Source organism: Ovis aries, chromosome 3 (assembly GCF_016772045.2).
Source record: "Ovis aries strain OAR_USU_Benz2616 breed Rambouillet chromosome 3, ARS-UI_Ramb_v3.0, whole genome shotgun sequence".
NCBI lineage: Eukaryota > Metazoa > Chordata > Mammalia > Artiodactyla > Bovidae > Ovis > Ovis aries.
The window spans coordinates 131,426,259-131,438,991 of record NC_056056.1 but is presented as its reverse complement, the minus strand read 5'-3'; the positions used below and the strand labels follow the sequence as shown (position 1 = coordinate 131,438,991).

The window sequence follows — 12,733 nt, the reverse complement described above, 5'->3', positions numbered from 1 at the left end:
CTGGTCAGTGAACTAGGATCTTGCAAGCCAGGCAGCAAGACAAAAAAAAGCATTTTCACAAAATGTAGAGTTGCTTTTTACAGCAGGAAAGATACTCTTTATAATAATTTTACAAAAAACTAATTAAAATTTTAAACTAAGGAAAAAAGAGGGGTAAGGACTCTGTAGTAGATATTTCACATATGTCTCACTTTAGGATACAATTAGGAAGTTTCTTTCCTTTCCAAAGATGCAGCATTTGCTACTGCTAAGCTCTCCTGAACACCAGACTACCTTACTTGCCTCTTGAGAAATCTATATGAAGATCAAGAATCAACAGTTAGTTAGAATCACACATGAAACAATGACCTGGTTCCAAATTGGGAAAGGAGTACATCAAGGCTTGTATACTGTCACCCTGCTTATTTAACTTTTATGCAGAGTACATCATGGGAAACGCCAGACTGGATGAAGCACAAGCTTGAATCAAGATTGCTGGGAGAAAGATCAATAATCTGATATGCAGATGACACCACACTTATGGCAGAAAGTGAAGAGAAACTCAAGAGCCTCTTGATGAAAATGAAAGACGAGAGTGAAAAAGTTGGCTTAAAACTCAACATTCAAAAACTAAGATCATGGCATCTGGTCCCATCACTTCATGGCAAACAGATGGGAAACCAATGGAAACAAGTTTATTTTCGTGGGACAAACTTTACTTTTGTGGGCTACAAAATCACTGTAGATGGTGACTGCAGCCTTGAAATTAAAAGACACTTGCTTTTATGGAAGCAAGCGCCTTGGAAGAAAAGCTGTGACAAACCTAGACACCCTATTAAAAAGCAGAGACATTACTTTGCCAATAGAAGTCCACATAGTCAAAGCTATGGTTTTTCCAGTAGTCATGCATGGATGAGAGAGTTGGACCATAAAGAAGGCTGGGTGCCGAAGAATTGATGCTTTTGAACTGTGGTGTTGGAGAAAACTCTTGAGAGTCCCTTGGACTGCAATGAGATCAAACCAGTCAAAGGAAATCAGTCCTGAATATTCGTTGGAAGGACTGATGCTGAAGCTAAAGCTCCAATACTTTGGCCACCTGATGCGAAGAACTGACTCATTAGAAAAGACCCTGATGCTGGGAAAGATTTAAGGTGAGAGAAGAAGGGGACAAAAGAGGATGAAATGGTTGGATGGCATCACCAACTAGATGGATATGAATCTGAGCAAACTCCAGGAGCTGATAATTGACAGGGAAGCCTGGCATGCTACAGTCCATGAGGTTACAGAGAATTGGACACGACTGAGTGACTGAACTGAACTGAAGCTCTCCTGAGAGAAGATATGCAAGCAATTGAAAAAACAAAACAAAACATTTTCTTTAAAAGACGTAATGAAGATTACAAAGGAAAACAAAAGGACCTAATTTATTTCTAAACCATCTTTCACTACATTTTTTTTAAAGCTTTAATTAGTGTTGCTCTTTTGAGAAATAATTTTCTTTTAAAATTTAGCTTATAAAATTCACTTTGAAATTCTTTATCTGGATATAATGACAACTGAACAAGGTGGCCCTACACAGTTTTTGAACATTACGGGAATTTTTAGCAGTTTATAAAGTAAATCTCAAGACAGGCTACTTTTGGAGTCTGATGTTCCTGGTAGCAATGGAACACAATCACCAAGTTTAGTTATATATTAGTTATATGTTAAAATAAAACAAAATTAAAACACTAAAGTTTCATTTGTAAAATAATACGGGTGAGCAAAGAGGATCCAGCTACATCCTTCATCATAGTATGCGGAACAGATAAGTGAACGCGTCCCACATTTTAGAATAGGTCATGTCAGATGGAATTAAAAAAATCAGCTAACATTTATTAATCACTTACTCAGTCCCAGGCACTGGACTGGCAAATATTTAATCCTTTAGTGATAAGCATTATCTCATTTTTATAAACACAGAAGCGACGACTTGTTCAAGACCATATCCATAGTCAGGTGGCAAGAGTCAAACCTAGAAGTCTGACTCCAAGAGACCCACTTTTTCTCTTTGCTGCCTGTACTTGGACAAAATATAATCCAGGATTTAACAAGCTTTTTAAAAAGCATAGAAAAATAGGGAAATAACTGAGACATCTTGATGAGTAAAGAAAAAAATATTTAAAAAAGAAAGAAATATGACCATAATTCTCTCTCCAAATCCTTCTTAAACAGTAACAGCTATTACCGTTTTGGGTTAACCAAGCTTTGTTGTAGGTATTTTGTATGTTTTCTCATTTAATCTAAAACCATGTAGGGCAAGTATGGTAATCCCTTTTTACAGCTTAGTAAATTCAAAGAATAACTCACTGAAGTCAAACAACTAGTCAATGTCAGGGCTAAAATGTAAACCCACATCTGCTTAATTCCAAAGTCTCTGCTTTTTCATCTCCCAAACTGTCTTTTGAAAATGACTATTTCCATTCACAGAATAAAGCATGGTCATGGTATTGAATTTAGAAGTAAATGGAATTACCTATAGTGCAACCACCCTAAGGATAGTTAATATATTAGTATTTTCTCATGGTCTGTTTTAAAAACAGAGTTGTGGTCATACTAAACATATGTTTACTTATTCTGACTGTTGCACTGGTTTCTCCAAGTTTTTACAAAATCTTTATACGCAAGTTGTAGCTATTATTGAATGGTCCCTACTGGATTTACCGTAATTCATGCAACTATTCCTCTACTGCTGCACATCTAGACAGTGCTCCATTTTTAACTATTATGAACAGAGCTAGTAAGCAACTTGGTACATAAAGCTTTAAGATACTTGAAATAATTTCCTTAGGAAAGATTTGCATAAGTGGAATTACTGATTCTATCATTTTTAAGGCACTGTACATGTCAAGGGCATTCTGAAACAAATTTTAAGGAACTAAGGTAAACCAAAAAAGAAAATTATTGTAGTGGCCTTAATAAGAATGATGGCAGCTATGACTAGAATGGTGTGAAATGACATGAAATAAGGGAAAGAGTTTAAAATGTAGTTTAAAGGTGGCACAAAAATCTACTGATAGCTTATATGTGAGGGGTAAAAAGAGGGATAAGATGACAGTGAACAGGTATCTAGTTTAATAAGTTGTATGGTGACATTTATTAAGATGGGTTAGAATGACATTAAAAATTAGTCAAGGTGAATTTCAAGTAACCAGAAAGAAAAACAGGAGAACGAGAACTTTTATGAGGATCTGAAAATTTCAAAGATGTGAAAGTTCATACAGTCTCAAAACAAAACGGATGTTGAAAAATACACTGTTAATTACACTTGTACTGATTTCCACAGTGTCAAGTAAAGTTTAAAGACTAGGAATAAAGAAATATTGAAGTGGAGTTTGCTAAATACTGAAAATGAACTTCAAGACATTTGGATTGACTTTCAAAAAATATTGCTGGAATCTTACAATACATACAGTTTTGTAACATTCTTTAACTTCTGTTTTTTCATGTTATTTTTTTCTACTACTAACTCCAAAACAGTTCAGTAAATGAATACACCATAAATCATTACCAATCTCATATCACTGAACTTTTCCTTTCTTTCCAATATTTGCTGCTGTAGTAATATTATGAACATACTTTGAATATATCTTCGATTACTTTCTGAGATGAATCTATAAGCTAAAGTTGATGGAGTAAAGGGTACATTTGTAAAGACTGGTATTCACTGCTAAAGTGATGCAGTTGACACTTTCACCACTGGTGTGAGTTCTCTCAAAAGTCTTCACTGACGAAGAGTATTATCAACTTTCAGAATCCTTGGCAAAATATGTAATTATTTTTCTTTGTTACTTTCATTAGTAATAAGATTGAAATTTTTTATCATATTTATTGGCCGTTTCTATTTCTTCTTTTATTAACTGGCAATTCATGCACCTGACCTATCTTCAATAGGTTTTACATATCTTAGTGTTCTTTATATAGAAAGAATTCAAGCCCTTTGCTTATAAATCATTGCATTCCCCCTCCCCGCGAGCTTATTCACATTTAAAGGATACAGCATTTAAAGTTTCAGAGAAGGCAATGGCACCCCACTCCAGTACTCTTGCCTGGAAAATCCCATGGACGGAAGAGCCTGGTAGGCTGCAGTCCATGGGGTCGCTAAGAGTCAGAGACGACTGAGCGACTTCACTTTCACTTTTCACTTTCATGCAATGGAGAAGGAAACAGCAACCCACTCTAGTGTTCTCGCCTGGAGAATCCCAGGGATGGGGGAGCCTGGTGGGCTGCCGTCTATGGGGTCGCACAGAATCGGACACGACTGAAGCGACTTAGCAGCAGCAGCATTTAAAGTTTAGAAGTTTATGTAGTCAAATATATCCTTTTAAGAGACTTTAAACATGTGAAAAAATTCTTGTTCTAAACAAGGATTTGGAAGATTTTCCAAGGGGTAGATCTTGTAAGTTCTTTATCCATGTTTGTTGAAACAAATGGCTAGTAAATAAAATCACACATTGGATTCCTTTTAAACTCATTTATCTTCAAATTCTAATTCAAGAAATACATTTATTAAGAATTTTAAGTATTTTAACATCGGACTATAAGGATTTCCTCATCCAATCTTTATAATACTCTCCATTTTTAAAGGCAGCTTCAAAAACACCAGTAAGGCTATTATGGTAATGGTATCCAGCAAACAACAAAAGTCGGGGGACAGGTGTACCATGTACATTCAGAAAGCACAAACACAACCCAAATCCATCTATCTTTTCTTTAGCCCTTCACATCTACAAATGGATTACCTTCAACGCAGGCAGGCTGAAGCCATCTGTAAGGTTATGTGCTTCCTCTTCTGAAATCTGCTCTTCACTAAGTCCAAGGCCCAGCTCCTTAAAAGGCACCACACAGATGTAGTTGGTTACATTGTCACTCTCGGAGTTCAGGGGGTAGGTTAAATTAGGTTAAGGCAATCAACAAAGCCTTTTCATTAAAGTATAAAGGGTACAATTTTTCATTCGCTAAATCATGTCCAACTCTTTGTGACCCCATGAATTGCAGGATGCCAGGCTTCCCTGTTCTTCACTATCTCCCCGAGTTTGCTCAAACTCATGTTCATTGAGTCAGTGATGCTATCCAACCATCTCATCCTCTGTCACCCCCTCTTCCCCTTACCCTCAATTTTTCCCACCATCAGGGTCTTTTCCAATTAGTCGGCTATTAGATTTTAAGATTAGTTTCTTTTTAAAAAGTGAGGCAATTCTCCTCAAAGTTCAGGAAAAGGTAAGTAAAGGTATCTGACCTTGGAGATTTACATCAGTTTGAAAAGAAATTAATCTTAAAATCTAATAGATTAATATACCTCAAATCTTATAGGAAACATGAGAATAAAATATAACTAGACAGGTAAAAGTCCAACTCTTCCCAAGTGCTAAAGTACTAACTCAGTTATTTTTGACCCGTGCCTTTTGAAACTGTATTCCGTGCTTGACTCCATGGCTCACGCCCCTACCACCCTACAGTAGACACTTCCCTTTATCTCCCCGCTTGCATACTGCAGGACATCACTGCCTGACAACGATGACCTGGAAACATACAACTACTGATATGACACTAAGCCTGTTGCATCCAGGCTGTCTGACACAGGCTGCTATTCCTTCTGTCTCCCTCTTCCTCATGGCAGCTACCAACTTTACTATGTGATTTCCTCCTCTTCAACTGTATTTGTAAAGAATTATATCCATACAATTCTTGATATTAATATTTGAACTGTCCATGCATTTATAGCATATTCCTATTTGGTCATATTATAATAATCTTTTGATACAGTACTAGGCCAAATTTATAAATATTTTATTTAAATATTTTGCATCTCCATTGGCAAGACTGGTCTGTAGTTTTTATTTTGTATATTACATCATGTTTTAGAAGTGAGATTATAGTATCTGCATAAATAAAATGATGTAGAGTAACTTTCTATCTAATCTTTTCTATGGTCTAAAATAGGTTTTTGTTAAATTATAAAACCATCTGGACCAGGGAGTTAAACACTTTTTTCATTCACTTAGTTTTTGAATAAGTATGGTATTTATGGGATTAAAATTTTACAAGGTATTGTAAAAACTGTTTGCTACCTCTATCTCTTAGCCACCTAGTTCCTCTACCCAAAAGCAAAGGCAATCACTGTTACCAGTATCTGTGTATACTTTAAGATATTTTATGATTATGGACATACATAAAAGGAAATCTAAACATAAATATATATGTATATGGCTATACATATGAATATATACACATGCACACACACACTTCTTTATCCCCTCATACACACATATGATGCTAAAGCTGAAACTCCAGTACTTTGGCCATCTCATGTGAAGAGTTGACTCACTGGAAAACACTCTGTTGCTGGGAGGGATTGGGGGCAGGAGGAGAAGGGGACGACAGAGGATGAGATGGCTGGATGGCATCACAGACTTGATGGACATGAGTCTGGGTGAACTCCTGGAGTTGGTGATGGACAGGGAGGCGTGGCATGCTGCGATCCATGGGGTCACAAAGAGTTGGACATGACTGAGCGACTGAACTGAACTGAACACACATATTACGCTCCCTTCTATGCACAAATGGAAGGGTAGCATAAATATCGCTGTGTGCATTTCGTTTATTTAACAACATTCCACAACAGTATACCAGTAACTTTTTTTAATAGCTGCATATTTTCCCACTGTTTATATATATGACCAAGTGTGTTTTCTGTTTTAATGGAATCCTTTTTATGATACGCCTAATCTCCAGCTTTTCAATTCTTCCTAGGTCAGTTTTTGAGTTTGCATTTTCATATGAAATGATCCATTTCCCCTACAGTTTCAGAGCTGTGGCCAGAAAGTTACATGTGTGCTCAGTCGCTGTTCCCTTACATAATAATTTCAGCTTCTTGCTCTATTCTCATTACTAATCTTGTATATTTTCATTCTTTTTACTTTGAACAGGGATGCTAGGGTTTATATAATGTATTACGTCTTTTCAAAGAAATACTTGGTAGATAACAGTTTTTAATTTCTTAAGGTTTCCCTTATGAAGAATATGATCTGGCCCCTGCCTAATCCTGGATCTTATCTCATACTCCAACTCCCAACTTGCTGTACTCCTGTCTTGGAGTATGGTGATTCTTTTTCTACACTTTGATCATGCTAAATTCATTCCTGACACAAGTTCTTTATACTTGCCGGTGCATCTGACTGGAACTCCATCTCAAGTCTCCATTTAAACTGAAGGCCTTCCCTTATTATCCAATCAAAAACAGCAACCTACCAAGCACTTTCTATCCTATTCCCCTGGGTTTTTTTTTCTTTATAGCAAACATCTGAAAATTTTCTGTTCACTCTTTATTCATCATTCACTAGAATGCAAACTCCCTAAAAACGAGGATCTTGTTTATCTTGTTCACTGCTAGGTCCCTCGTACCTAGAAAAGTGACTGGCACTGGGAACTCAACAATCTACAATCTTTGTTAGGCCCCCTCACCTGCCCCCACCCCACTTCTAAGAAATTATAAGCTCCCTGAGGCAGGAACCACGTCTGCTGTGTTGATCACTGCCTATCTAGTGACCCGCATATTGCTTGGCATAATATTCCCTAAATGAATAACTATTGGCAGTTAACATGCCACACTGTCATGGCTCCATTTCCTTCTATATCTTGCTTCCTTCTACTTGAAATGCAGACTTTTTCTCCCAAGGTCAACTCCAACTCGTTCCTTGAGGGTCAGCTCAGGTGTTGCTTCCCTGAAAGCGTTCTGTGACTTCACAGGCCAAGCACATTGTCCTCCTATGCTGGAAGGCATCCCAGGCACTCTACTGTATTAGGAGTATCTACTGACTACACTCAGAAGGTTTTAGAAGTAGGCAGTACAGGTTTTTGCTCTGTCTTCCTAGCACAATACAAGCAAGTATTTAGGCAGTAAGGGAACTGAATACACAAGTTCCTGACTAAGATCAAAGTACTTTCTCTCAATATCCCAAGTGGTAGCACAGTACAGTATGTGCCTGTATAAATCTAGATATAGTATATCTATACACATATAGAAAATGCTTACAGTCCTAAGTCCTACAATAAAGATACAATTTTATCTCTTATTAATTGTATGACACTGGGTAAATCTCATATAAAGTAGTGATTTTATTTCATTTTCTCATTAAGTGGGGATAAGAAAATCTAACTGGAAAGGTTTGTATAGGATATAATGATAAACTTTAAGCATTATATTCATCAATGTCACAGTATCCAACATACTGAATGTACAAAGTAGTTTTTGCATCCCATTTACTCATTATTTAATCTATGAATTTGAACTAAAATAAAGATCTTACACACTTCTATTTTCTGACTACTAGAACTAATTTCCTATTTTAGTAAATTTAAGAGACAGACTTATTGTCATGCAGTCTTTAAGTGCTTATTATATACCAGACACTGCCTAAGCACTTTATATACAATAAATTCATTGGATCTAACAAAAACAGTCAGGAGGATTGTTATTTTTGTCATTCTACAAATAAATAAAGCAAGGTACAGAGAGTTAAGAACCTTGCTTATGGTCTCTGACATAGTAACTGATACAGCCAAAACTCAGAAAGTCAATCTGACTCTAGAGCCTCTGTTTTTTTGAAAAGGGAAGGATTTTCTGCTGCCAGTTTATTTCCATATCATGACGCAAATTTGCCATGTTCAGTAATTTGAAAAACTGTGACCTGGAGAAGCCAGGTTCTTTTGACTTTATTATTTGGACCACTAAAGGAAGGGACATCAAGTTTTTTCCTTGTTAAAAATGAGCCACATGCAAGCAGAAGTACTTTCTTCCTGTCTATTATTGTCATTCCCCCTGGAATGCATTTCCAGTTTCAAAATAGAAGTGATGATGGAAATCAGCTTCCAAATAGGTGATTTCAGTTTACAGTTAAGTTTTACAGGATGCAGCTATAATATCTATATTCAGGACTCTGGAAACATTGCTTATTCTTACATATAGACAGAAAAGGATATTTTTTCAGCATATATAGAGTAGCTAGCCTTGCTGCTTGAAAGTTGGCTCTGACAGTTCTGTAGACAGCTTTCCGAAGACCGATGAGATGCTGACTGGGATGCTGTCCAGCTTTATTAAATGGGCAAGCAGCACTGACCCTGTCAAGCAAACTTGAAAAGTAAAATGTGATACAACTGTACAGGTGTCCTAAAGTTTGTGTTTTCTAAATCCACAATTTTATTAAACTTAGGAAAAAATTATTTTTTCATTAGAAAATGGTTATAAATATTCAACTCAGGTCTCATTAACAGATATTTCTATGACACATATATAGCCACCAGAAAAAAGACAATTGAAAAAAGAATACTTTCTCTGATGGGGGGGGGGACACAATTAATTTTAATTGAAATAATAGTAGAAAAGTAGGGATATTTATTTAAGATACTAACTTTTTAATACAGATACTCTATCTGCTGGAATATACCAAAGTGGTACTACTTTACATTTAGTTTTCAAAAACCTGGTATCTACAGTAAGTAGGAAAGCCTTAATTATAAACTTTCATGTCCTTAATATGCATTTACATATGTTTATCAATCATATTTTTGGTCATTTGTACAGAACACTCAAATACTGTATAGAGATACATTCTGTACATTCATAAAAGTAGGGTAAAATTACTTACCCACCTGCAGCCACTGGCACTTACCTACCCAAAATGAAGTAGAAAGATAACAGAAAGATGCAGAAAGATAACAGAACCAGTGGCCAACAGGGGAATGCAAGTAGAAAGGCAAAGTAAGGGTTACTAGGTAGGAGCATAGCTACTCTCAAAACTGTTCAAGAGGAAGCACATTTCATAAGCACTTTTCCAAAGGTAAATGGAGGACTACCTATTTGCAACAATGCCATATAATGTATTATGCTTTTATAAATTAAATTATGATTTCATATTACAGTTTTCCAGACAATAGGCTTTCACCTAACTAGTAACCACTCCTAATAGTAAGACAAAATATTGGAATTTATAAATTTATTACACTATAACCACAAATTTGTAAAATAAGGTGTCTAACTCAAAACTTAAAAAAAAATGTTAAACCAAATTAAAACACATTCAGGCATTAAAAATCTATAAAAAAACAGGACAATGACTGATAGAGGCAAAGAAAGGTTCAATTATTTGCTAGAGAGGAAAAAATTGAGGCAGAATAAAACCAGCAATAATATTTTTAACATATGGACACTATTGTTTGTGTTCCATTTTACTCAGTCTTAAAAACAAAAATATTTCTAAAAAATTATGATTCAAAATTTATCATTCCTCATAATTTTTTCCAATCCATTTACATTTAGATGGACACAGGTACAATTTTTCCAAAATTTTTTCTGTCTGCATTTGAGTAGATATATGTCATAATCCAGAGGGAAAGCATGCCTAACTGGCCCATTTTAGCTCTTCATTCTAATTGTTTACATATGGGTAAAGATGGAACAAGGACAAAAGGCACAGAACCATCACCACAAGGCTAAGCATTAATTGGACACATAGCCACTCTGCTTAACCATTCAGTCCTCCTAATAAAATGTTGCACAAGAATGAAAAGGAGCTATTACTTTTACTTAGCATAATTTTTAACTTTTAAAATTTGACATTCAATATTTGTTATGCTCTGTCAATAACTGGACTTTACAATGGAAGGACCAAAATTAACAGACACTGAGGGCTGTTACGTTTTGAACTGAGCAGAAAGAGAAGTTATAAAACCTCTCTCATGTCTCAGAAATTTTAAACACTATTCCAAAACACAACAGAGTGAAGAATGAGATGACTACTGGAGACTCTTCTACTTTCCTATTTCCTGATGTTCCAAATACAGCTTTTATTCAAGATTATTTAGGTTCTTTTCCAGAGCACAGCAGAGTGAAGGAAGTAATAACCACTCAAAGTTCTTCTGCCCACCTCTTTTCATGATTTTCCAGATATAACTAATTAAGAGCAATATTTTTTCTTTACCATATACTTACTTCCTCCCACCTATAGGCTACAAAGGTTATATAAAGTATTAAATACACTATAGTGCAACTGTCATGTATGAGTATTTAGGTGGCAGTGTATAGGAAACCAAATTTCAGAGTCAGATGGAATGAACTTGAACATTTGCTCAACCATTTATAATTGTATGCCTTTAGTTGTATGCAAAATTGTCTAGCACAGTATATGGAACATAACTGGTGCTTTCCCTTTAATAACACAATACATAGGCTGTCTATCCGGTACCTTAGTACACTTACAGCTAGATTAGTAAATATTTAATTTCGTGTATTAAATATCAGTGAGAGCATATGAGAGTGTCAGTGCCATAATATCTCCTAATATTAACCTACAGAATATTATTAATACATGGCAAGATTTTTCAGAATGAATTTATGTGAAATCATCTATCATGTAAACTGAGTAAAGAGAGCATCTGGGGGTGAGTAAAGGGAACAAATATTTATTGGGTAACTATTGCATGCAAGGGTTTTATATATTTATAAAATATATAATATATATATATAATATTAAGGTCTCTATATTATCTCATATAACCACATGGTAACACAGAGAAATAATCATGATTCTCAAAACACTTTGGTTTCTCAAAGTAAATAAACAGACTCATACTACTTATTAAATCTAGCATATAATGTATTTATATCTTCACTTAGTAGTTAATAGACTTTAATAAATACTAAAGAGAAACCTAGTTTTTTCTGTAAATACAACACAGAAATGAAAATAGGTAATAAATATTCCAATTTAACTAGGTAGTAGAAAATAGTTATTTAAAAAATAAAATGAAAAATGAACTCACAGTGTAAATCCTCTGGAAATGACTTCAGTTTCTTGAATGAGACGTAAAGCTTTTCTCACAAGGTTAGTAAAACCTCGGCTATCTGTTGCTATATCTTCCAAATAGACACTGTATTTTTTTAGAGTTACTTGTAGTTTTGCTGTCCTCCATAATCGCAAAGCTCTTATGATCAGATAAACAAACAGAATCACTCCCCATACCAGCCAGGAAGATAAAATCCACCAAGTGGGAAGCATAACAAGCAAACTAATGAAGGCAAATACCACTGAGACATCCCTGGAACAGAGAAACCAAGAAAATGATATCCATCAGTCCAGAGAAAGATGAGTTTCTCTTGTCAGTAATTTAAGTTTTCTAAAATAGATAAACGGAGAAGGCAATGGCACCCCACTCCAGTACTCTTGCCTGGAAGGTCCCATGGATGGAGGTGCCTGGTAGGCTGCAGTCCATGGGGTCGCTAAGAGTCTGGACATGACTGAGCGACTTCACTTTCACTTTTCACTTTCACACATTGGAGAAGGAAATGGCAATTCACTCCAGTGTTCTTGCCTTGAGAATCCCAGGGACAGTGGAGCCTGATGGGCTGCCGTCTATGGGGTCGCACAGAGTTGGACATGACTGAAGCGACTTAGCAGCAGCAGCAGCAGCAGCAAAATAGATAAAATGCTAGCTTCTCTATAAACTATGACTTTATAAAATATGACATTAAAAAATAATATGAAACAGTTAAAAAATATCTAGTACCACTATCTAGTTGCTAGATACCACAGTCTAAAGCTAATAAGTTTAGGTGATAGATATAAATAGGTGTCTTCGCAATAAACTTTTTTTAAAGATACATACTCTAACCTAAAAACAATTACAGATTTTAAAATCTGATTTTATAAATATTAAA

The 12,733-nt window shown here is 35.5% G+C and overlaps 1 protein-coding gene across 11 annotated transcripts in view; it reads right to left on the bottom strand.

Annotated features, from left to right (window-relative positions):
- The window catches only part of VEZT (vezatin, adherens junctions transmembrane protein), an 85,660-nt gene that overhangs the window by 29,650 nt on the left and 43,277 nt on the right, over window positions 1-12,733 (bottom strand). For 6 of the 11 annotated variants that reach the window (XM_027967211.2, XM_012174119.4, XM_060412511.1 and 3 more), the window contains 3 exons: window positions 11,839-12,114; window positions 9,001-9,150; window positions 4,761-4,908 (listed from right to left, as the gene is read on the bottom strand). In XM_027967211.2, coding sequence (XP_027823012.2) covers window positions 4,761-4,908; window positions 9,001-9,150; window positions 11,839-12,114 — 574 coding nt within the window. The remainder of the gene's footprint in view (window positions 1-4,760; window positions 4,909-9,000; window positions 9,151-11,838; window positions 12,115-12,733) is intronic. The other 5 variants (XM_042246622.1, XM_004006262.5, XM_060412512.1 and 2 more) reach the window with 1 other exon arrangement.